This window comes from Poecile atricapillus, chromosome 2, assembly GCF_030490865.1.
Source record: "Poecile atricapillus isolate bPoeAtr1 chromosome 2, bPoeAtr1.hap1, whole genome shotgun sequence".
In the NCBI taxonomy this organism is placed as follows: domain Eukaryota; kingdom Metazoa; phylum Chordata; class Aves; order Passeriformes; family Paridae; genus Poecile; species Poecile atricapillus.
In genome coordinates, this window is record NC_081250.1 from 49565944 (window position 1) to 49591816 (window position 25873).

General features: G+C 39.9%; 2 protein-coding genes across 27 annotated transcripts in view; both read left to right on the forward strand.

Annotated features, from left to right (window-relative positions):
• The window catches only part of CLASP2 (cytoplasmic linker associated protein 2), a 146223-nt gene extending 134077 nt beyond the window's left edge, over nucleotides 1-12146 (forward strand). For all 21 annotated transcript variants that reach the window (XM_058832630.1, XM_058832646.1, XM_058832636.1 and 18 more), the window contains 5 exons: nucleotides 3181-3374; nucleotides 4159-4287; nucleotides 5960-6166; nucleotides 7319-7435; nucleotides 8472-12146. In XM_058832630.1, the coding sequence (XP_058688613.1) occupies nucleotides 3181-3374; nucleotides 4159-4287; nucleotides 5960-6166; nucleotides 7319-7435; nucleotides 8472-8558 (734 nt within the window). In that variant the 3' untranslated portion in view covers nucleotides 8559-12146. The remainder of the gene's footprint in view (nucleotides 1-3180; nucleotides 3375-4158; nucleotides 4288-5959; nucleotides 6167-7318; nucleotides 7436-8471) is intronic.
• UBP1 (upstream binding protein 1) overlaps nucleotides 9343-25873 on the forward strand; it is a 48974-nt gene continuing 32443 nt past the window's right edge. For 4 of the 6 annotated variants that reach the window (XM_058832653.1, XM_058832654.1, XM_058832656.1 and 1 more), the window contains exons 1-2: nucleotides 9343-9474; nucleotides 20551-20667. In XM_058832653.1, coding sequence (XP_058688636.1) covers nucleotides 9395-9474; nucleotides 20551-20667 — 197 coding nt within the window. In that variant the 5' untranslated portion in view covers nucleotides 9343-9394. Of the gene's footprint in view, nucleotides 9475-20550; nucleotides 20668-24686; nucleotides 25328-25873 lie in introns of those variants that run through there. The other 2 variants (XM_058832655.1, XM_058832657.1) reach the window with 2 other exon arrangements.

The window sequence follows — 25873 nt, forward strand, 5'->3', positions numbered from 1 at the left end:
CTTATTTTTGGGTATTTCTTTAAACGAGATGCAGTATGTGCTGTGCCAGCATGATCCAGTTTTGTAACAACTCTTGACTGGCTGGAGTGAAGCATCCCTATCCTGTCTGTTTGTCCTGGTTGGAAGAGTAGTGCAATGCATTATTTAGGTCTGCTCTTTAATGCATCTTGATGAAGTACTTGCTTTCATTCCTGTGTTGTTCACACTTAGTATTTAGTTATATCATGTATATTCTGTTATTTGTGTGTTACTTTTAGAATTTCATCTGGGATTATTTACAAAAAGTGCAGGAGAAAAGGTATACTTGGCAAAACACACCTTGTGTCTCCAACTCCTCTCTTGCAAGTTACACACCTTCCCCATAAATCTGAAGGGCTCATTTGACATTAGATAACAGTTTTTGGAAACTCCACAGAATTGCTGTTTGTTCCTGACACAAAATTGTTTGTACTGGATTCCCAGCTGTCCTGACATTACTGACAGAAAGATGTGGAAATACAGGGCTAGATGGGAAAACCTTAACTGCTCATGCCATCCTGTCAACCGCACTGGGGCAGGAACACGTATTCTACAGATGGTTTGTCTGGCAGTTCTGGAGATGCCACAGTGTGTCTCACATGACACACATTTGAGTGTTTTGCCTCTCTTTCACTAAAAAGATTTTCAGAGTAACAGCCTAAATCTTCCAACCACTTGCACTTTGGTTTTTTCCCCAAGGGAAATGTCCTATATCTAAAGCATAGGGAAACCTGGCTCTTTAAATCACTTCAAGACTCCTTAAAAGCAGTTCAGTTTCTGTTCCAAAAACAGTGTTCTACAAAGAAGCTTATTTATTTCATCTTATTTCCATGGATTGCACTTTCCAAACATCTTCCTTTTTGCCTGCCACTTTGTATATGGGCTTAAGATTTCTGCTTCTGGGTCTTGCCTTACACTTGGCATCTTTTTTCTTTCGAACCATTCCTTTGATTTGACATGATAATTTCCAGTTCTTACTCTGTTCTCCAGAATGTTTGTGATTGCTCCTAAAGTGATGTCATTTACAGATTTTCTGAGTTCACTCCACATTCCTTAGATAGCACTAATAAATGCATCCAACAGAACTAGGCTCTGCACACATCCAAGCAAGGACATTACTCATATCCTCCTGGATTAATAGAAAGCCAGTTATAATCCAGTCACCCTGCAAGTGATTCATCAAGTTTTACACTTGCTTTGTTTGCTTTTTTGGCTATCATGTTTGCCTAACTTTTATATTAGGATGCAGTGAGTGAAAGTAGGAAATGCTTTCCTAAATTCAGGACATACCTACATGTTCCCTTTTAACCCCTACACTGTTTATCCTGTGGTTTGAGAAGACCTGTTGTTCATCAATTATTTATCTCTCTAATGCATATTTTAATTCATTCAAATGAAGGACTTGCATCTGCTCCTCTTCATTTGTGTTTTGTTTCCTTTCTGAAAAAGAAATTTTGATAGTAGTCTTTGAACGTGACTTCTTTTATGCTTCTTCATTCTTATCTGGAGAATGTTTGGAAATGAAACACTGGGTGCTAATTCTTAGAAAGGAATGGAAAAGACAAATTGAAAAGGCACATCCCTCTTGGTTATCTTCAAGTTTTACAGTTATGTAGTCCACTACTGCAGCTTTTTTCTGCCCTTTATTTCTGCATGGACATGGCTATTAACCTTCCCTCTCTTTAACCCTTCCATCCATACATTTAACACACCACAATGAAAATACTTTATTTAAGCAGATATGAGTAGTTTTCCTAATGAAGTGTCAATATGTATTCCCTGAAATAGGATTTGCTATAGCTATAATCCTTACAGTTTAGTAGAAAAGTGTAATAGTGCTGCCAATAAAAGTAATGATCTTGCTTCCAAAAAAATGATTGTCCATTCTGCTCATCTGCTTTAAATAATAACTCACCTAATGCAATTTCAGTCTGACATTTAGTCAAACCTTAATCATCCATTAATACAGAGGCAGCAGAAGTGTTTAGTTTGCTTTCAGGTGCTGGTGCTCCTGTTTATTCATGCAAAACAGAATGCAAATAGGAATGTGGAGTTCAAAACCAGAATGATTTTTACAGTAGCTGAAGAGTGATGCTAAGATATTTATTTCTGTGGTATTCAGCTTTTACTGTTTTCTTTGTACAAGTGTTTTGTACAGCATTTTTAAATTATAGTACTGAATGTAGCAGTACAAGATGTTCAGGGCTGTGGTTTCTCAGTGTATGATACAATTAATTTGTCATGGAGGCGGTATTTTATGTTTTAGTTAATACATGCAGTCTTTTCAGGAAAGCTGCAATGCATTTGCATTGTATGCCAGAACTTCCAATTTTTTGCCCTGGGGAAAGGCATGTTTCTGTTAATTTATCCAAAAGTTTCAGTGCAAAGATGGAAGCTATGTGCTTTCCTTTCTTAAAGGCTAAATGGGTCTTGATGATGGAATAAAGGTACTAAGTTGATACTCAAGTTTTCATTAAGACAATTTTTAAAGTTCTTGAGTGTTTGCAGATCACTCTGTTTGCAGTCCAGTGTTTACAAATATAGGTTGTGTTGCTAACGTGTTTTTCCATTTCCATGGAATCCTTTCTAATCAAAGCTAAAATCAAGAGCCATCTTTTAATGAATTGTTTTTGGGATCTGTGGGACTAATAGCCCTGGTTTGCCTTTAGTTCAACTCTTTTGTACCAAGAACCATTGTTACATTTTTTTTCCCCTGCTTGTTTTAGCAACCTAGCTATTGTTGTGGAATCATGGCTTACAAAAATCTAAACAATTATGTAATACTAACAGAGAAAAGAAAATTTTTCATCTTAAATTGAAGGGTCATATGGGAAAGAAGGCCCTTCATGTATAGATCAGATTTAAAAGGATGCAGAGAACTTAGTGGGTACTGCAAGCCTAAAAACTCCTGCAGTAAACAAGCCTGCCAGGGGGTTTTTGCTGTATCATTGTAGGGGTTTGCGGGAGATTGTAAGCTTGTTCAGCAATGTTGGCTGCACTGAAAATGTAGTAGCCAAACTGCAGTTCTTGCAGGCAAACATGGTGAAGAAAACAAAAGCATGCTCAAAGGCAAGCAAGTCATAGTAGAAAATATTCTTTACTTGTACAACAGGCACTAATATTTATTTGCAATAATTGTGTTTGTGCATTCCTTTTTGACAGAGCCCCCCATGGACCATTCTGATCTGGTTGCAGAGCTACTAAAAGAGTTATCAAACCATAATGAAAGAGTTGAAGAAAGAAAGGCTGCCCTGTATGAACTCATGAAGTTAACTCAGGAAGAGTCTTTTGGTGTTTGGGATGAGCACTTCAAAACAATACTACTTCTGCTGCTTGAAACACTTGGAGATAAAGAGGTAAATTGAGAAACATACAGTTAAGAATGCTGACAAAGTACATGGCTTACTTGTAGTACCTTTGACATTTGTACAAGTTGTAGAAAGAGCACAAATTCCAGTTACTGATGGAAAAACAAAAAAAAAGTGAAGGAAATAAAATGCCATGAAGTCCATTTGCTCTGATAGTGAAAAGGGCATCAGTGATACTTAGCTTCTCCAGGCTTCCTGTTTGTGGATTCTTACACAACAGATGGAATGAAACATTTTTGCACTGAGATTCAAAGCTTATCTGTTTATAGCCCCTGAATGAATCTAGAATATCAAAATATCATGTGTGGCAAAGCATTTAAAAATTTATTTCTAAAATACAGTAATAATCATTGTGAAGAAACTGAGTTCTATGTAGTAGTTCTCTGAAAGGCCATGTTTCTGAAGTTACTGAGGATCAAAAATCAAACCTGCATTAGATTTTTAAAATAATTTTAAAAAGTAGTAAAAAATGTATTTGCATGATGGTTTTATCAGCCCTTGTGTTTGCAACTTAACTTCTGGGTAACAGATAAGTCAAATTATGTCAGTGTGTTTATGATATGTCACCTGAATTTTCTGCAAAAAGAGTGACTGAAGAGATTTTTTTTTCCCTACTTTTATTTGTTAACACTAGATTCAGACTGTGTATGTGTGCAAAGCATAATCTGATATTTTTCCATTATTAAAGACTTTTCTGTCAGCTGAACAAATGTTAAAAGCATATGTCTGTTTAAAGATGCATAACTCATTTATTTTAATATTGAATCTTTAGCATGCAATTAGAGCTTTGGCACTGAAAGTTCTGAGAGAAATTCTAAGAAACCAGCCAGCAAGGTTTAAGAATTATGCAGAGCTCACAATCATGAAGACATTAGAAGCGCATAAAGATCCTCATAAGGAGGTCAGTAATCAGTTATTTTATTTGTTTAAGGTTATGACAAATTATTGCAAAATGAAAGAGCTGTCCAGAAAATGTGAGATGACCAGTTCTTACTGAGGAAGTAATTTTTTTAATAAGCACATATTAAATAACAATGATGTTATTAGTTAACATGCATATGCAAGAAAAAAAAACCCTGCAGTTCTAAAAGCTCTGGAATGAGTAATATCATCCCTAATAACAATTGCCTTGGGTACCATCCCACAGGACAGTGTAACTAGCAGTGTGTCACCGTGGCTCTTCAAGGAATAACTGAAAGGTGCTTTTCCCTTGTTTGATATCTTAAGCCAAATAGAAGTGTCCTAGAGATCTAAAACAAGTTTGGGGTTTCAGTGAGTTTTATGTTTGAGAGATGGGACTAAACAAGACAAGGAATTGTCAGCCCTTTCCATTATGCTCCATTTGAGGGCATGGCTTTGAATTGTGTTAAGGGAAAATGTATGGGAATATGTCAGTGGGGGAGGTGCTTGTGCCAGGAATAGTGAGGGGATTCAGGAGAAGCTATGTAAATGTAAACTTGCTCAGAGTTATTTGTGATGCCTGCATACACAATAAAGGACAATGCATGTAAATATAGGAAACAGATGCAGTAACAAACCCATTATTCAACTTCTGACATCAATGTCACTGATTCTGTGGAAAGAATCCGTGTTTATTTCTAAATGAGTGCATCTTCCCCATGCAAGGGCATTTTGTGGAATTTACTGTGGAGTTTCAGGTTTTTAAGTTGACTTTGATTCCTCCCATCATGTGACTTTATCACTCATTTGATGCTCCTTTCTCTTTTCCCCTGTGCTCTCTGGAGTTGTTTCATACACTGTATCAATTGCAGTGTCATTTCCCCATCGTCCCTTCTCTGTTCCTCTGTTTTTTTCTTTCTCATGGTTTTGTGTGTTAGGAATAAGAGAGTAAAGGAGACAAGGATGGAGAGAAAGTTCTGTAGGATTTTGTACATCACTGGTGTACAGCCACTCATTCTGTAAAGTGATTTCTCTTTTTAGATGTCAGATGCCACCACAGCACTAATGTGAAGATCAGATGCTAATTTTCTCTGTGGTGCCCTTGTTGTGTTTTGAGCTTCTGTACCCATTGATGTCCTGCCTAGTTACTCTTGTTCTCTTCATTCTGCATATTCTTCAGGCTTTAAGTACTCTCTTCTCATAGCTTCTGTCAGAATAACAGGGGAAGAAAAACAGCTAGATGGGCTACTGTTAGCAATCTAGGCATGCCATTAAACATGCTTTTGAAATGAATGTGAAAATATTTTTTATCAGTGAACACTGACCTAACAAGCAATAATAATGACAGCACAAGAAATTACAGGTTTACAAAGGTGGTGATATTTCAATATGTAGCTGGAGGGTATGCAGAATACAGAAATTTCAGATCCTATTAAACAAGCATGTTTGAAACACTGATATGTGTATTGCCAAGGGCATAGTAGCCACAGAATACTGGGAAGAATTTTGATTTTAGGAAATAATGTCCAACAGCTGGACTCTTTACATAATTCTGTAATATTGCAGAAGTCTTGATAGGAAACTTTCATGCTCAAGACCATTACTGCCAGAAAATGGACCATACAGAAAGAGTCTCATATAAATCACTTTTCTATGTCCTTTTCTTTCAATAGGTGGTGAGATCTGCTGAAGAAGCTGCTTCCATGCTGGCCACTTCCATTAGCCCAGATCAGTGCATCAAAGTTCTCTGTCCAATTATCCAAACTGCAGATTACCCCATTAATCTGGCTGCAATCAAAATGCAGACAAAAGTTATAGAAAGAGTATCTAAAGAAACTCTTACTCAGCTTTTACCAGAGATTGTGCCAGGTCTAATACAGGTAAGGAGAGAAGAGAGAAGAAAATAGGGGGGGAAAAGACCAAACAGACTAACAAAAAGAAACTATACATACGAATTGCGAAGACTTTTTAAAAATAGTACCACTTTGTTCTCATGAAGTATTTCACTTGTCTGATAGTTGGTGGCTGCCTTGACCCAAAATACCTTGGATAGTGGCAACAATCTCTTTGATTAGCAGGGAGCTAAATTATAACTCAGGAAATCTCACTAGAATATAAAGTCCTGGTTATAGGTAGGATTGGCAGTAACTTTTAGTTCTAAGGTAATTCTTTGTTGTTTGTACTTTTTCCAAGTTACATAATTTGGTGTGAAACAGTCCATATTTTATTTGCATATAATTGTAGAGTTTTATCAGCTAGGGCTTTGGGGAGGCAAGAGAAAAGAAGCAGTTTTATAAAGTTGAATAAAACTAGAAGGATATCAGGGTATCCGAGTTTTCCCTTCCTTTGTCTTTAAAACTGATTTTTTTTACCGCCTTATCATACATACCAAGAGCCAAAATACATTAATTTCCATCATGGATCATGACTTTCTGGAGTTGGCAGCTGCATTCTGCAAATTTCTGTCTTTATTGGGTGTGATTCAGTCATACATCTGCAGAAAAATAGAGGCAGAGAACGGCCCTCTGAGGAGGGAGCATGAGTGAGACATCCAGACATAGGGTGGTAAAAAAATGGTAAAAGAAAAATCATTGAAAAATGAGTTGGGGGCTAACAAAAGAGTCTTTAGCTGTTGAGAGGGTTCTTTTATTCACAGTCAGGAAGCTCTAAGTTGTGAGCGGTCTTTTGCTTTAAGTAAATACCTGTATAATCTAGAAAAGTTCTCTTATGTGCTCACCTATTGCATGGCAGCATCTCTGTTTTCAGTGTAACTCATGAACAGGACTGTGTGGCTTTTAAATTCAGCCTGGAAAATGATTATCAATGGTGATTAATATGCAGCCTGCTTTTTAACTGCATGTTCTGTATTTGCGTTTTTGTTTTTTTTTTTTGTTGGAATGCTTCATTGGGCTGCATTGGCATTAATTTACCATAGACTTCAATGTATTTATGGCAGTAAATAAGTAAATAGTTTTCTGGGTCTTTTAATCATTAACTGATAAGGTATTAATGTTAATTTTATTGCTTTCTAGGGTTATGATAATTCAGAGAGCAGCGTTCGTAAGGCATGTGTTTTCTGCCTTGTAGCCATTCATGCAGTAATTGGTGATGAACTAAAACCGCATCTCAGTCAACTCACTGGCAGTAAAGTAAGTACAGGATACCATTTAAACAAATCTTGGCTCATAATTGCATCTATGCATTTACATTTTGGTTTGCTTTTGCCAGAAAGTTTCAATGAAGTATCTACTTGAATCAGTTGTATTAATACTTCACGGTAAAATATTCAAAACTGAGATTCCACAGATTTTTATGCAAGTGTACAAACTTCAGCATTAAGATAACTACTAAGTTGTGTTTCTTACTGCTTTTTAATGCATTCAGTTCTTTGTGTGCTGGTAGTAGTGATAATGGCTGTATTCAGCAGGCATTTCCTATCAGTGTTTCTTGTCTTTGTTTTCATGCAAGTTCAGACTGAAAAACAAGGAACATAGTAGGTCCATATTAAATACAGCAGTTTCATTTATTCTTCCTCCTTGTTACTTTGCTTTCACAGGTCTTTTCAGTACCTCTAATTTGAAATAATAAGAACTAGTCTGTGGTCCCTTTTGTCTCAAGATATTTATGATTTTATTGGCCTCTTTTTCACGCAGTTTTTTAGCATGAACAGCTATACGTTAATTATGAATCTCTTTGTCCTTTGCAGTCAAATAGGACAAATAATTTTGTGTGTCTGTGAGTAAGACAGTTCTATCTTTCAAATAGTCTCTGATTTTATTTAAAGTGACTCCAGACAATATTGGAAGCTTTAGTAAATACCAGCATCAGCAACTCTGACTAGAAGCTTGAACCTCAGATTAATTTAGAAGAAAAAGAAACCCAAACCACTACGATATTTAGAAACACATTTTAATTGGAGGAAAATATTCCATCTTTCTTAATCTACCTAGCTTACATCATATTTTTCTTCACATCCCTAAAGAAGCTTGAGCAGTTTCCTAGTGACAAATTTTACTTGTGTTTGGTGTTTACATTGGCGTGTATGTTCCTTTTGAATAACTGTGTAAAGTAAAATTTTGTTTTTAGGGAAAAGGGATTAATGTCTATTTTCTTGTACCATTCCTGTAGTCAGTCTGTATCGTTTGCAAATACTAAACAGAGTTACTTTCTGCCTTAAATTTGCAGATGAAATTATTGAACCTTTACATCAAACGTGCACAAACAGGCTCTGGAGCAGGGGATACAGCAGCAGATATGTCTGGACAAAGCTAATGAAGCTGACAAGAGTTAACCAGGTCTCCTAAAGCAAGGGCAAGGCCCTCTTCAGTGAAAGGAAAATCCTTACATGCAACTTCTGGAACTTTATTCTTGTTTTGGTTTTTTTTTTTCCCCCTTTCTTTTGTTTTGGTTTTATTGTTTGGGGTTTTGTTGGTTTTTTTTTTCTTTAACCAACGGCTGTCCGCAGCCTGCATGAGACTGATGCAGTAGAATTATTCCAAATCTAAGGAAAAGCAGTATTAACATCAGTTGATCAAAGCAGAATAAAATTTCAAAATAATCTTACCCATCAGTTACCCTGTTCATAATCCTCTGTGTCTTCCCATTAACTTCTGCCAGTGTTACTGTATTAAAAAAAGATTTTTTAATGCTAATTAAAAAGGTATGCTTTAAGCTTCAGAAGTTAAAATATAAATTCTGTTGCTTTTCTTCAGCTGCAGATAACATTACTTTTTTATTGCTGTTTTGTTTGAGTATCATGTCCTTCGCTAGAAACAAGAAGTGATGTGAAACAAGGCTGAACTAGTCTGAACTGCAGTGAGACTCGTTCACTGTGTTGGTGGTTCATCATCTTATTTACAGCTTGTTTGGGATATTCTGGAGATTGAGAAATATGCCTATAAAAAGAAAGCTGGATTGATCCAGCTCTGTCACAGTGATATTGTTCATTGGTTGTATGTTTGTTGCATAAATAAGAATTTAGTGTGCGCAGCAGAGGACTGGTACAACCAGTACCTCTTAATGTGGGAGACAGCCCTGCCAGGGCAGCACTGCCGACCTGGTGATAGTGTGACAGCCTGCTGGTGAGCAGCAGAGTTCATGGTCACTTGATGGACGTGAACCATCCTTGTCACCTTTCGTTCTTCAAGCAGGATGCTTCAGAATGGAGTGCTCTGCCCAAGCATGCTCAGTATGTATTTATCTTTATCACTAGAATGTTTCCTCTCAACCTAATTGCTGGAACAAGTAGTCTTGTATTGTAACTCACATGGGATCTTACGACAACAGTGCAGAAAACTATTTATCCCTTGCCTTCCTAAAAGCACCAAGATTTTCTGCATTGAATTTAAATGGGGGGAGGGGGGAATAGTCACAAATGCTATGGATCTCGCCACCTTTTAATTTAAAGAAAAATATATATTTTGGATGAGTAGGAAAAGCTGCACCAAATTATTTGCATGGTTTTCTTGAATAGCATCCTCAAGACCCATCTGGATTAAGGTGTGGAAATGTTTCAAGGGTTTGTTTTTCCATTTTTGAAAAAGAGTTAGTATATTGTGAATAATGGTTCTTTGTATTTATGAAGTTGATAATGGAAAGAGAACAAAGATAAGTAAATGTGTCCCTAAATGTTGTCTTTTCCTTTTTTTCCTTTTTTTTTTTTTATTTTTTTCCTTTTTTTTTCTTTTTTTTTTTTTTTGTATAAGCAGCAAGCTAATTAAGTGAGAAATGGGATGAAACAGTACCCTTCCCAGGAAGAGTGGAACTTTTTTTTCCTGACTTTTTTTTCTCTTTGACTGTGATGTTGTCTAATTGTAGGAAGTGTATCCTGATAAGAGAGAAAATAGTGGTGCCAAGGATGATGATCTATGCTAGGCTAAAATTCTCTCTACCTCTTCAGGGTGACTAATTTTTGACTGAGCTGCTGCATATAGCACCCAGTAGAAGAACTATCTACAGAAAAATCTTTATTTTTTTTTCCAAATTATCACTTAATATGTATTCAAAACTCTATTCTTCAACATTGCAGCCAAATATCGTAAGAAACTATTGACACACTTTACCTGCTAGGAACCTTGAAAAACAAAACTGAATAAAAAAATTAAGTCAGATGCTTGTAGGTAACATGAAAGGTTGTTTTTACTTTAGTTTGAAGTGAATGCGATAGAAAGAGGTAAGATGTGGTTATTAAAGAAGCAATGCCATTGCAGAGATTTATTTGGAGGAAAAGTTGTAGAAATTTATGTAAAGACTTAAACCCAAGACTGTCATAACTCGTCGCTAGCCCTTTTTAGCAGCTACATCAAGAAAATAGTATCTCCTTCTTTTCTTTGTTACGTGTAACATCCTTGTTGTTTTCTACTGTTTAATTACATTGTGTATTTATAGTTCTATGCTTACCATTGTGCATATACTGGCAATAAAATGTACATAACATTACTGAAAAGATTAGCAATGTATACATTCTGGTTTTTCTGTTTTATTTGATCACATGCTATAAGAAAAATTATAAATGTGATTCATACAGCATTGGTTTAAAAAAATTTATCTTATTATTCATGTTTTTTTTGTCTAAATGATGTTTCTTTATATAGTCTTGTTACTAAATCTGACTTGGCATTTAAGAACATGCTTTGAATATATATTAGACAAACTTAAAAAATTGCATAGAATCTTTATGAACATGGTTTCCTTCATCTAGGCAGATTTTTTGTTTATTATTTCTTTTATTTGTACATTACACCTCATTTACATTTTACTTTTTTAATATTTAAAAATATTTTTCAGTCTACAGTCTTGTAGTTTTTACATTTTAATTATACAGATGGTCACTTAAAAAAAAATGCATAAATTATAAGCTTAATAGACCTGTATGTTATTCCTGCATTTTGTATAGGTAATATTTATTTTCAGAGAATCATTGCAAGGTGACTGTTACTTGTCATCTTTTTGAAGATGCTATTTCATACTGAAAATATAAGTTATTGAAACATACAGTATATATTCTGGATGAAACCTAGTTTTTTTACATGTAAACAGAAGATATGTTTTTTATCCCCTATATAACTGAAAAATTTTGCTCCAGGTAGGGGGGAGGAAAATATTTACCCCAAGTTTGTTCATCAGTTTTGCTTCTAAGTCATCTTTAAATGTTTTAAGCAAAGATATCCCATGTATTAAGAATCTCAATGCAATGTATTTAAATGAATATTTTACTTATATGACTAGTTCTGTTTCCAGCAGAGATGGGGTTGCTATCTTTGTAAACAGATAGAATTTATTTATATTACTTGAAGCCATCAGAATGTTAGAATTTGGGAAGAAAATTATTTCCACAGCAGCCAGTTTATCAGATTGATTGCATTGCTTTTTGCCTTCATTTCCTATATTATAAGTAGATACTAACTCAGTTAAATTCAAGCAGTGATTAGTCATGCCTTATGTTCCTGCTGGAGGTGGTTTCTCTAATGGATTACCATAAAGATCTGGGAAAACATAGGACAGTTATAAGTTGCTGTTCTTTCAGACAGGGTTTCTACATGTTCCTTCTAATATCCTGTGAAGATAGGTCATTGCAGTCATTTGAATACTGATATGTAATTCTTAAAGGTTGGGTTTGGGCTTTAAAAAAGAGGAAGGAGAAGTAAAGCTACATGCAGAATCAGGATGGGAAATGGGTATCGTGGATGTCTCAGACTTGGATGTCATTTGCTTTAAATAATTTTGAGTAACACATTATGTTCAGATGAAGTCTTAGCAAGGAAGTCGGGATAATAAATGTAAATTGAAAGGAGAGTTGATCATGTAAATTTTCCTGAGTTGGCTTGCTTGTTTGTTTTTGAAGATAAAGGTTGGAACAGATTGAGTTGTGTTTATTATTTGTGGTCTGAGTCACAGAGCAAAAAGAACAAACATCTGGATCCTGAAACATTTACATATTCTTAATGGTTTCTATGCGTGTTTAGACATTTAAGTCACAAACATAGCCATGAAAAAAGTCTATTGAGAATGCAGGCCTAAACTGCTCACAGTTTGAATTTTCAGCAAAGGAATTCAAATGCTGAATGTAACATTGTCTCTTTGAAAACAATTGAAAAAGAAAAAAAATTTTGAGAAATCTGTTGTATTACGGTACAGTTACTCCCTGTGGGAGGCAAGTGAGAATGGTTCCACTGGCTGTGGTAACCTGCACTGTGTTGGGTTGGGACTTCACAAACACAGAGAACACAATAAACACAAATACGATGGGGATGCATAGACAGTTCAGAACTGGAGGATTACCTGGAGAACAAAGTGTTGTTTTCTCCCAGTCAAAACAGTAAACTGATGAGTTTTGCAACTGCAGTCTACTTCCAGGTAAGATGAACATCAATATTCATATTGAGCTAAATTAAGAAAATGTCATCAAATTCTCCCCCATGTGAGTTTTCCAGCTCATTAAAAGTACGTACTTTAAAGATTTGCTTCATAATTCATATTTGTTCTTTTTTGTTAAAACACAGAAGGTTTTCAGAAATATGGGAAGTTTGAAGAACTAATTATGCTGTACTGGCAAAAAAATCAAACTTTTGCAAGTTTGATTCTTACTTACTCTTCTTCTATATTTTGTTGATGTTTCTATGTTTTAGTGTACTTCAAGAACTCAGAGTTTCCAAGCTGTGCAGCTTGGATTATCCCAGTTAAAGAAGTTTCTTCATTTGCTGATGGGATTTTAGAATAATAAGTGTGTTTACTAAGTACTTCGCAAGCAGTTTTGAATACTGTATGATTTCTGTTGAATATAAAATTCTATAACTTTTGATGTATTTTAGATAGATATAAGTGATTCTAGTGGAAATACTTTGAGGGAGTAAGATTGGAAAAAATTATGGAGAGTGAAACAGGGAAAATATGTCTGTCTAAGGAACACCTGTAGCAGGTAAAAACAAATATGTAGATTTAAGTTATTCAGTAGACAGATATTCTCAAAAGACAGCTGGACTGGTTTAGGTGTTCTCTCACCAACTATTCATATCTGCCTGTGGCAGAGCCAACAGAGTACCTTTGTGGGAGCTTCTCTAATCTGTTCCCCAATCTGATTTTTCTGGAATACTCTCAGTCTGGTCCTCCAGCAACACCAAGGGCTCACAAACCTGTGCCAGAGAATGAACAAATGACTGTCCTGGGCTGAGAGGGTCTGCCTGTATGGGGGGCAGTGGTGGGGGAGGAAATAAAACCCACCTGTTCTTAGCACAGTGTGTTTAGCCTGAGCAGGTATAACTCATGTCAAAATACCGGGGAAGATGAGGAAACCGTTGGTTTCAGCTTGGATAAACAGCTCAAGTGCAAGCCTGTAGGGGAATGGATGTGTGTTCCATTTAAAATTGCAGATCAACATGTTTTAAAATGCTTAATTAATTTATATGCTAGTCTGAAATTATACATGTGAAATGTACCTAACGGTGTACAACTACAGAAAGCCTCTAATCTGGAAAAGTAGTTATTTCTGGCCTGTTTGTGTCCTTTCAGCACAACTTAAACTGATACAGATAAAACATTTTTACACTATAGTGAATATGTTAACAGATGGTTGTATTTTACCTAAAGAATTTCTGAGCTGTTTGATGTAGTTTTTGATCTTTGAGATGACAGCTACAGCCATGCTGGCCAACTAATCAATTGAAATACTTTTCCAAGACAAAATTACTTGCTTTGCCTAAGGAATTTTCATGCATCACCATTTATATAGCCTGTACCTCACCTAGAGAAGAAATCTAAATTGGATATTATCTGATTGTTCAGAAAGTGCCAGCTTATACTTCTTAAAACCTTACTTGGAGAGCTGGTACTGTCAGAGGCTGCCTTTTCTCAGAATTCTGTTAATTAGCCCCTGCTTAAGCCATGTAAGATTTTTGCACTGTTAGTAGGTGGAAAATGCATGTTGCTAGAAAATAAGAGGAGAAAGATACGGTGTATGTACTTAATTGTATGTTATGTATGTATGTATGTTATGTTATGTTACATAATATGTATGTTGCAGGTAATGTTCTTAAAAACCTTAAAGCCCCTGTGTTTTTAGGAAGGGAACTTTCTTGGAATACACGATGTCTTTCTGCTTTGGAAATTGAGAGGAAAATACTGATGTTGGAGGACTTTATTTACAAAGCCAAGCCAGCCCAATGCTAGAAAATGTTAGATATGGCAGAGTACCAAAGCTGCCTCAGAGCCTCAGGTAGAAGGGAGTCAGTCCATTAGGACTGAGAAATAACCAAGCTCTGTTTTCTGAGTCAGGCAGCCTGCATTGCATCAGGAGTCTGGAAGTCCAAATATTGATTTTTAGGCTACCAAGCACAGAATAGCAGAATAACAACTACTTGAACTTGTCCACCTTTACAGACTTCGGAGTCATCTCAAAATGAGATGGACTCCATCCTTTGCCACCATCATGAAAACTTGCTAACTTAAGTTTAGATTCAGGTATGATGTAATGGGTTAAATCAAAATACTCTCTGGTCAGTGATGCTGTCTACATCTCAGTGCCTACAAAACATCTCATAGGTTTCTTTGTAGGCCATGGTCTTCCTAAAAGACAGCAGATGAAACAGAAGAAAGCAAAGGTAATACTTGCCATGCTCCATCCTGTAAGATGTGAAGTCAGTAAGAGCTTCTATTCCTTTAAGAAGAGTAAGTATAGACTTTTAAGTAAGACTTTTATTCCTTAGTTCATACCTCATCACCTTACTGATTGAGAAGTGGGTAGTGTGAGGAAGACGACTATGGAGGAAAGACCAGGAATACCTTGCAATGGAGACTTTTAAGAAAGTGGACAAGACCCTTTGAGGAAAGGAGTATCCTGCTGCATTCTTTCAGAAGCAGCCAAATGTATGTTTTTTGTACCCTGACACTTGAACATTGGAAGCAATCTATATTTCCCCTTCACATATGAAGTTACTTCTCTGGGTGCCTCACTCGTATCAAGCAGACACTTGAAGCAAGTCCAAGCACAGGGTCTACTACGTATCTGATGTGTTTGATCAAAATGATCAGAAGGCATTCTGATGTTGAATGCATTAAATGTTGAAGCATTTTGCATGCTCAGCAGTGTTATGCATCAAGCAGAGTTCTGGTCAGATACCCTGGGATGTGTTGCCTTGTCTCTATGCTGGCAGTGTCCTAAGACTTCTACTGGAATTTAGGAGGTCTACTAGAAATGTTTGTTGTGGTTTTTCCCATTTGCCCTTTATTTTTGTTGGCAGGCCTGCTTCTCAAGAGTTCTGTATCACAGAAAAAGGGCTGATAAATGCAGCAGTCCTTACAGTGCTTCAGCATTCAACAGGCCCAAATGACACATAAAATCATCCAAGAATCCAGATTAAAGGTGGCAGGTGGACATGGAGAACCTGTGAGGGCGTTGCTGCTCATGCTCTGCTGCACTCCACAGACAGTGCATTGCTGTTCTTGGGGTGTCTGCAGTGACCCTGTACATCTGCCACCTTCAGATGACCAGACACAGCAAAAGGACTGGGCTGGGTCAGCCCTTAATGTGTCAGGAGGTGTGTGGAGAACTGCAGGTCACTGCAGCAAAGGATCACATGCAGAAGTTATTCCTCCTCATGGCTGTTACCCGGAATTAAAGTTTAAATTCACCACAGTAGGATTGAATACAGTCCCACTAACAAGGTGTATAGGAGAGAGGTTGTGTACTCAAAAATAGAGGGGCTAGAAATGTGTGTCAGCACCTGCCGTAGAGATGAATGGTGGAGTAATAGCCCATCCAAGCCAGGAGTATCACCTGGTCGTGGATAACTAATTCACTGTTATCCAAAGTCACCCTGCATTAGGCACCAACTGCTGTACCACCAAGAGTCCAAAGACCAAATAAAATGCTACAAAATAACAATACTTTTAAGTACAACAAAAATCATCACTGGACAGCAAAAACTTGCGTTAAATAAAATTTTCAGAATAGATACTAGATTCACAATGTCTTATATTGTACCAGATTAAGTTTCTCATGTATTGTCTGTAGAACAATTTTTACTTGTTGAAAGCAAAGAGCAAAGATGAAATTTGGTCATATATAACCAGTTATAATGCCAGTATTTAAGGTCATTTGTTGTAATTCTCAGAAGAGCAATCAGAAAAATTATATGAGGAGTCTGATCACTATAAAAAAGATTAGCAAGTTGAGTGATGCCTTAGGAGACTTCCTCATTTTGAATGCAGCTCATGGGGAAAAAAATCCCATAAAGTTATCAAGTACCGTATGCTAAAGTACTTAACTTCAGTGCATATCCACCCATTAGCAAAACATGAGCCTCCCCACCTTAAATTTCAGGTTGGACTTTGCATGCCATACACAAGCCTTAGAGCAAGAGATGTTTTAAATAAATAATGTCTTGTTGTTTGTGTATACAGTGCTCCTTTGCTGAGTTCTGTGTACTTACTGGGCAGATCATAAAGCAAGAAAAAAAATAATAGCCCTTTAACAATAAACAGTACAAGGTAAAAAACTCACCTTATTTGTCCCCAAACTTGAAGGACCGTATAACCACATACCTTTATGTCTAGAGGTTAGTCAAGGGCAGCAGGTGTGGGTGTGGGGAATATACAGTGGTTTCACAAGGCAAAATACCAGATTTAGACATAATTTGGGAAGTTTAGCTGGATCTAAAAAACGGAGGTACAGTGTACTTGAAAGTGTACCCATACACTGTTCACAACAGAGATCAGTCAAAACACAAGACTCTGAATAGGACAAAGAGAAGAAACACTGAATTAATTTGAATAATAATTAGTTTGAATAATAACATTTTCTCTATGTGTTCTGTCTACTATATTCCATATAGTCAACCCTTGGAGGGAAAAAAACGGTAAAAGTTCCTCTTTCACAGTGCTTGTGCATAGAAGTCCACAAGACCTGGTTGTGCTTTGCTCTGTTATACCATCAGGGACAGTGGTCACAGTGGGATAGGAGGATGGTTTGTAGCAGCAGCTTCTGTGGTCACACTCTGTCAAGTATGCATACCATGAGGGACACCTGTCACACCAGCCTTGGGACTTATAGCTTTTGTAAGGAGCAGGTTCTTAGATCAGAAAAGCTGCCATTATTTCACCCTCCTTACCAACACCCCATCTCCGCAAGGCAGTAGTTTTTTGGATATTATCAATGACTCGCCTGCATAAGGGTAGTATTTGAAGCATCAAATGAAAGTAAGGAACTGAATGGGCACACCTGCTGTGATGCTCTTGTGTTTTATTACAGCCTTACTATTGCGGTCAGGAGAATCAAAGCCTCTGGTAATAGCTGGGCAAGCTAATGACAGAGAACTGAAATCAGAGAACTAAAGCTGTTGCTCACTATCTGCATTCAGAATACGTGGGCTGAACCCAGACCAGTAGCTGAATCTGCAACTGCTTGCCTGGGCTCCCCCCTGGGGTGGTTATTTTCAGTGACAGCAAATTATCTCTCTTGATATTAAGAACAAATCTGCAACTGTGATATATGTTTTGTGTTATTTTAAAATATTAAAGTTAATTCTAAAAGGGCTGGGAATCAAGTCTATGCTAAAGATAACCAGGTGTCTCAAATGCTTTTGCTCCAAAGTTCTCTCTTGGAGAGAACTCTCTCTCTTCACGAAAAAAGATCAAAACTGCAGTGCTCCTCCTCATTTGCATTCTTACAAATGAGCATCTGTCAAAAGCAACGGGCTGGGGAAATAAGTGTTGGACAATTTAAAGCCACATGTGCTCTGTGAGATATGCGCAGAGAGGTGGGAGCCATTTTGTGGTAGAGCTCTTCGAGTGGAAGAGAATCTATGGTATTACCCTTTCCATTTGACAGAAATACAAGTCACAGAACAAAACATGCCTGCCCTCTATATGGGAAGCTCTTGTAAACCCCCATGGGAAGGTTGTGAAAGTTTTGTTTTTTGGGATGTGTAGTTTTGTAGGATGTGTAGTTCTCTTCTTGAGAATAATCAGTGCAAATGGACTGGAGCTTCCAAATAAATGCACTGTATGCATTTAATTCCTTTGCCAAAATCTAGGACTAAAGACAGAGTAGCTTTATTTTGAAATTTACCAGTTTATGGAGCAAACTGGCAACCAGGATATATATTATTTTCCTACAGTCACTGGAATGAAAATAATTATTAAAAAAATACAACAGCAATCACTGGGACACCTGCATCCCTTTACATCTTTGAGGATGCTTGTTACAAGTCTGTGGTTACAGAGACACATAACAGGAACAACTAACCTTGAAAAGACTCATCCAGCTCTCATCCTTGCTGGACCAGAGATCAATTTGTGTACACAAGCTTGTGACACAAGATCTGTGTCATAACAGCCCTTCTCGGGGTGCTTATGTGCCTCTTGGAGGAGAATAATCTCTCAGAATCACTAAGGCAGCAGTTCCAATTCTTGTCTGCTTTCCTGGGCAGCGTTACCTGTGGGTGTTTTTTTCTCATCACATATTTACAGTGATTATTCTGTATTATTATATGTTGGGGAGATGATTCTGCCTCTTCACTCTGGTGAGACCCCACCTGGAGACCTTCATCCAGCTCTGGGGTCCCCAGCACAGGAAGGACATGGGCCTTGCTAGAGTGAGTCCAGAGGAGGCCACCAAGATGATTAGAGGGATGCAGCACCTCTCCAGTGAGAAAAGGCTGAGAGAATTGGGTTTGTTCAGTCTGGACAAGAGATTAAGGGTTACCTTATTACATCCTTCCAGTACCTGAAGGGAGCCCACAAGAAAGGGAGAGACATTTGATTATGTAGTGACTGGACAAGGGGGAATGGATTCAAACTGAGAGTAAGTTTAGATTAGATATTACGAAGAAAATCTTTGCTGTGACAGTAGTAAGATGCTGGAACAGGTTGCTCAGAGAAATTGTGGCTGCCCCATTCCTGGAGGTGTTCAAGATCAGGTTGTACTGGACTTTGAACAACCTGTTCTAGTGAAAGGGGTCCCTGCCCATGGCAGGGGGCTTGGAACTACATGATCTCTGAGGTCCCTTCTAAACCAAGGCATTCTATGATTCTGGTCTTTGCTTTTTGTTTGCATTGTTTGATGTTAAGTAAATAGAATAAATTAAGGGAGAATTGTCTGAGATGCTAATAAAAAATCCCCAACCAATTATGTTTATTTGAAGCCTTTTGGGCTGGTACATACTATTATGAGTATTAATATGAAATAATTCTTTTTTGTTTCCCAGAATCTTGCTCTCTGATGTTCCGGTTTTAATAGCTTGTGTGTTGCCACAATATTGTAATACCTTTTGAAAGTATCTTTTTATAGAATGAGCTAGTATTTTAAAAAACAAAAATAACAAAGCCACCAATGAACTACTACTATTTGTCAGTAGTCTTTCCCATTTCAAGCAGAATGGGTGCCCTCTGCAGGTTACTATTTTCAGATGAGGATTTTGGATATGTGCCCCCTATTATTTCTGTGTCAAGGTCTTTGCAGGATCAGCCTGTACTATTTTGTGTGTTTTAAAATTGATACTGCAATCCTGGCTGCAAATTCCAGCAAACAAATGGCACTGAGTGCACCAAGCAGCCAGTTTGCATCTGTATATGATTTTTCCCTAAGGTGTGGGTGTGAGGAGTGGTGTTGGGTTGTTGTTGGAGTAAATATTTTTCCTGCAATATGACAGTGTTTTCATTGTTGGGTTGGGTTTGTTTTAATCTTGGTTCATGGCAAGAAAGTAACTATAAGGCTGTAGTCTGTCTGCCACCAGAATGAAGGGAACAGGGAAAAAGGATGCAGTCCAAGCACTGCTGAGAAAGCATCTTGCTCCCTTAAAGAGATCTTTGTGTATTCTACCTTTCTCCTTTTTCTCTGCAGTCGTGCCTGTGCAGGTTACAGTGTTCAAGGTCTCTGGAGTGTGTGAAGAAGGAGCTAGATACCTCTCTGAGGCCAAGTGCAGTGAAACAGTCCTTTCCCTGGCTTCATAACACAGCGTTTGCTCAGTGACACTCCAGGACAGTGTGGGGGGAGAGGAGGAGAAAAACAGGGATGCTGGTGAGGTCTGAGCTGTACTTATGTCATAGTGGCAGTAAAAAAAACTTGCAGCTGGGCAGCAGCAGCAGCACAGCGAGTCTGGGGAGCAGGAGACATGTGGGGAACAGCCAAAGACATTGGCTACCTGCCTCTTCTGGAGAGAGAGACAACATGCTGGCAGTAGCTGAATGTAAAGGCCCGAGAGCAGCCCAACTGCAACTGTAATCTGAATTTGCATATTTGTTTTCTCTTTCCTATCTCCCATCGCTGCAGTGACCATCTCGTAGCTGAGCACAATGCTTCACCTCATCCCAAAATGCTTTTTTGGCACAGCCAGCCTGAGCATTATCACCACCAGCAGTATCCCACCAGCAACAACAGCTACCTGCGGTAAGTGAAGAATGGGGATGACTGTTAATAATAATAATAATGCTATAATACACAAAAATGAAGACTGTAAATGCAATCTTTGCTAATACACAAGTTGAAGCCTTCAAACAGAGCGAGTGATTAGAAAATGATTGGAGCAGTAGAGTCAACATGGTGGAGGTTTACTTTGCTATAGCCCTACAATTTTCACAAGCCATGTCATTGTATGTGCATGCTGCTAATAGTGTTAGGAATGTTTTACTGCTTAATATGATATTCACAGACATGTTTTGTTTGGTTGAATGGTTTTTTTAATTACATTTGCAGTCTGTTTATAAAACTCCATTTATATGAAATAATACAGACTTAGAAATACGTAGATGTCTCATACCTACTTTGATTATTTGCTGGAGCTCAGCTGATCTGCAAAACCAGGATCTTGTGCTGTTTGTCATATCAGTCCAGGCTAAATGCTTTGCATTGAAATTCTGATGCAATATACAGCTTATTGCATCAGCATATTTCTGTAAGCTATGAACCTACTTTACTTCTGCATGACTGAAGTATTATTTGTGTACAGTATTCAGATTTTCTTATAATTAAAAATTATTGTGCTTTGACAAGAGCTAGGCTTATAGATTCCAGATAATCTTGATGTTAATTAAGTTTCAATTTATAATGTCACTCTTTGTGTTAAACTTTAGCTTATTACTTTTTGGCTAAATACAATGTATATAAACATGACAGTGTTTAATCATCTATCTTGACGTGGCTCTTTCTGTATTGGTAGAAATACTTACAAGTATTGCTGCATCACAGCATTACTAGTTCTCTTGCAGAATTGTTGAGTAGCATGTTGTTATTAGAAATGTGTTAAGTTTTAGATTGTAAAACAAACAAACCAACCAAAAAGAAACCCAAAGGAACTGAGGCTATACTTGGGTTCCAAAGTATGAAACAAATGAAACTGCAGTGGAGTTTTATAAAATCAATCCTTCTCAGGACAAAGGTGAGAGTGATTTGAAATTTAGATTGGCTAACACAAATAGATAGCAAACACACCACTGTTTCTATTGACTCAAGCAATAAAGCAGGAATGAAGGACGGGTGATCGAGTTCCCTGATGCAATCTTGTTTACCAGTGACATGCTCAGCTCCAGCACAAAAGGAACCAAACCACAAGGGAAAGTGAGGGTGTCCACATACTCCTCCAGTCTTCCCTTCTTCAGCCTCTGTTCAGCCACGAGGAGGTTGGTCCCCTCACAGCTTTTCTCAGGGCCTGTTTTCACCATGTCCTTGACTCCCTGTATTTCCTTTTGTTTTCCCACCCTTATCTAAAAATCTGCCATTTGAGTCCCTCTGAAGTTGCTCTTCCCACACACTTTTGAGCAGCCTTTAGGTTTGGATGGCAGCCTGCATCTGTGTTTTGGTATTGAAATACAGCATAGAGGGGACCCTTCCATCAATTACGGGCCATGTACAGGAGCTGATCTCTAATGAAATTGCCCCTCGAGGCCAACTACCTTGAGGAGAAAGAACACAAGCCAGTTCAGGCACGAGGCTTCAGTCTGGTCTTAATCATTGAGTTGCTTGGCTCTGTCCACCTTTAGTGAAACACCACACCTCAGTCCCACATCTGGACATCAGTAAGGCTCATAGAGGAGCAATCAACCTCAGGGGAGGATGCCAGCCAGCATAGTGATAAGCAGATGGAGAAAGAAATGTCACAGGATCCACACATCCCAGCAGAACTGTACTAAGAATGCTTTTTTTTGAAGATCTATTGGCAAAATCAGACTCCCACTGTTTGTACTTTCTCTCCATCATGTCTCCAGTTCCAGTTGCTGGGGCTGCAGAAGTGGAATGGCAGGGCCACAGGCAGTGTCGTCTCTGACAGATTAGACTTGTGTATCTGGCCTGCTCAGAAGCAATTTGTGTGCATTGCTGATATTCAGCTGAGGATCTGAGACTGGGACTGACCAAGGAACCTGCCCCAAAGAAACACATCACAGGCCTGTACTTTAAAAACAGCAAAAACCAAATAACACACACCTCTACAGAAAACTTGTTTGAATGAGCCAGGGATACAAATAATGCTAAAGAAAAAATACCTTCCCTTTAATATTCATGCTTTAACAGAAAAAGGGTATTTTATGTCCTAAAATAGCTAAAGATAATATCTTCAGAAATACTAGCAGTCAGTTCATTACAGACAAGCTACACCCAACTTTTAAATTACTGAAATGCAAGAGGATGGGTTTCACTGTATCCACTCAGGATACTCTCAGGAATGGTTGGAATTTATGTCACAAGAAAACAATTCCCAGTATAAAAATCACCAATTTACGATCTTGTAACTGCTATGCAGCTATGTTAGCATAGGTCTAGTAAGCAGAGAAACCAGTTCTGCTATGCATAAATCAAACTGTATGTGGCTTCTCTGGTCTTAGACCTGTCTTATCTGCCAGAAGTAGAAAGTGCACTACTTGCAGTTTCCCTACAAACCTTATTTTGTAAAACTTAAAAAAGGGGGTTTTGTGTTACTTCTGCTGCCTGGGTATTGCTGTCATCTTGTGAGGCTTAAAAGATGAATTTTGGCTGTGTTAATTTCAGTTCTTCTCACTAAAAGCTGTAACATGCTAGCTAGTGCCTATGTCAGTGGCCTGTCCGTGAGCCCTTGCCTTCTTCATAAATTTCACTTTTCCTAAGCTTTCCCTTATATGCAGGTGAACTGTTCATCTGTACCCAGACAGATGGAGCAGAGAACTCTTACAGCAATTAGAACAGGAAAAACACCAGTAACCTTTTTTTTTTTTTAAGAGATGGCAGTCATGTTTTAACTTACAAACTGCCTTTAAAGATTATAAATCACAGTCTGTATACCTCTTTATATTTGAGGTTGCCATATGCACATTTAGAACAACAGCTAGTATTTTGTTAACCATTAATGAACTTAGGGCCTTCCTGCCTTTATCTTTTGTAAAACTGGTGCAATTGTACTCAATGCATGTTACTATGGAATCAAAATACATTTTACAGTCTTAGTACTGTTCTGTAGTTTGTTCTCTGGACATAAAATTTTAATGAAATGTCTCATAAAATTTTATAAGTATTCTCTGAATTATTAAATGTGAGGGGGATTTTTTGAGAATAGAAAGGGGCCCTCATCAGTATCTATCACTATCTGAAGGGCAGGTGTCGAGAGGACAGAGCCAGGCTCTTCTTGGTGGAGCCAAGCAATAGGATGAGAATGGCAGAAATTGATGCTCAGGAAATTCCACCCGAATATGAGGATGAACTTCTTTACTGTGTGGGTGACCGAGCACCGGAACAGATTGCCTGAAGAGGTTGTGGAGTCTCCCTCACTGGAGATATTCAAGCACCCTCTGGATGCAATCCTGTGCCGTGTGCTCCAGGGTGACCGTGCCTGAGCAGGGAGGTTGGATCGGATGAGCCAGTGTGGTCCCTTCCAACCTGACCCTTGTGTTCCTTGAGGATCCCTTCCAACTCAGAATGTTCAGTCTATCTGTGGGGTTTGGGTGTTTTTCCGGGAAGGCTCCTAGATGTTCTCTGGAAAAAGTAACCACGCAACGGTTTGGGTTGGGACGGGGCCTTAAAAGCTCATCTCGTTCCAGGGCCCCCAGCAATGGGCAGGAACACTTTCCACCGAACCCGGCTGTTCAGGGCAGTCACCGCCCTCTAGGTCATTGGGAGCGAACGGGGCCCCGCCTGGCCCTGCGGGGGCTGAGGCGGCCGCCATTCCCGGCGGGCTGCGGGCCCCGCCGCCACTTCCCGCTCCCGCCCCTCCGCCTCCGGCCGCCGCCGCTTCCGGGGCGCGCTCCCGCCATGCCGCGGGAGGAGGGGCGGGATCGCCCGCGCCCGTCACGCTGACGTCACCTGGCGTGAGGAAGTGCCCCTTCATTGGCCGGGCTTCCCCCTCACCCCTCCGCGCCGGTCCCTGATTTGCCCTCCCGGCGGGGCCCAGCCAATCGACTGCGCCGAGCGCGGGCAGGCACCGCCCCGGCAGCGCTCGGGGGTGGACGCCGCCGCCATGTTGTCGTGAGCGGTGGCGGCGGCGGCGCTGCGGGACGCGCCGGAGCGGCGGGCGCGGGCCCCCGGGGCGGCCGTGACCTCCGGCGGCGGCGGCGGCGGCTCCTCCCCGGCGGGCGCCCGCGGTGCTGCTGATGCTGCTGCTGCCGCCGCAGCCTCCCCCCTGCGAATGATGCGGCGGGAGGCGCCGCTGGGCTGGGTCGGAGCTCGGGCGGCGGCGACGGCGGAGGAGGAGGAGGCGGCGGCCGCCCGGTCCCCAGCGCCCCGCGGCGGCCGGGCGGGCGCAGGATGCTGAGAGCGACCCCGCGCCCCGGTCGCGCCGCGAGGAAAGGGCCCCCCCGGGGCTGAGCGCGGAGTCGCCCCTGTCCCCCGCCCCGCACGTGCATTTTCCCCCCTCTCCCCCCGTCTCCTCCGGCCCCCTCGCCTGCCCGGCACCGCCTCCCCGGCGGCGCCGGTGCCGAGCGGCTCCGCCCCGTCCGGCTCCTCCCGCGGCGGGAGCGCGGCGGAGCCGGCGGAACATGGCGTGGGTGCTGAAGATGGATGAAGTGATCGAGTCCGGGCTGGTGCACGACTTCGACGCCAGCCTCTCGGGCATCGGGCAGGAGCTGGGAGCCGGTGCCTACAGCATGAGGTAACTCGCCCCGCAGCTTATCCCCGGCGCTGGGCGCCGCGTCCGCGCCGGCCTCCTCGGGCCGCGCAGCCCTGCCCGTGCCGCTGGGCAGGCTGAGGCTGCGCGGGAAGGAGCCGGGGTTTCTCCTTCCCCGCCCCCCACCCCCCCTTTTTTTTTTTTATCTTTTTTTTTTTTTTTTATTCCGAGAGCTTTTCCCGAGGAATGGGCACGTGCTGGAGCGGCTCCCGCCCTGCCTTCCCGTGCTGCTGGCAGGTGGCCGCTCGGGAAGGGCGGGCAGTTCCCTGCGCTGGGGTGCTCTTCCCTTTATATGCGAAATCCCTGCCGTAAAACTGACATTTCGCTGTCCCTCCGGGGTGTAGCCGGACCACGCGTTCCAAACTGTGGTCATCTTACACTCAACAAATGTAATTCTTGTTCGTGGTAAACAATAGGTGTTTCCTGCCAGGTTTAAAAATGTTCTTTCTCGATCAGGTAAACGTTTTAGTTAGGGTGGTAGTATGGTTGTACCTCATTCAGTCTGTTTATTCTGTATTTCTGCATAGTGGT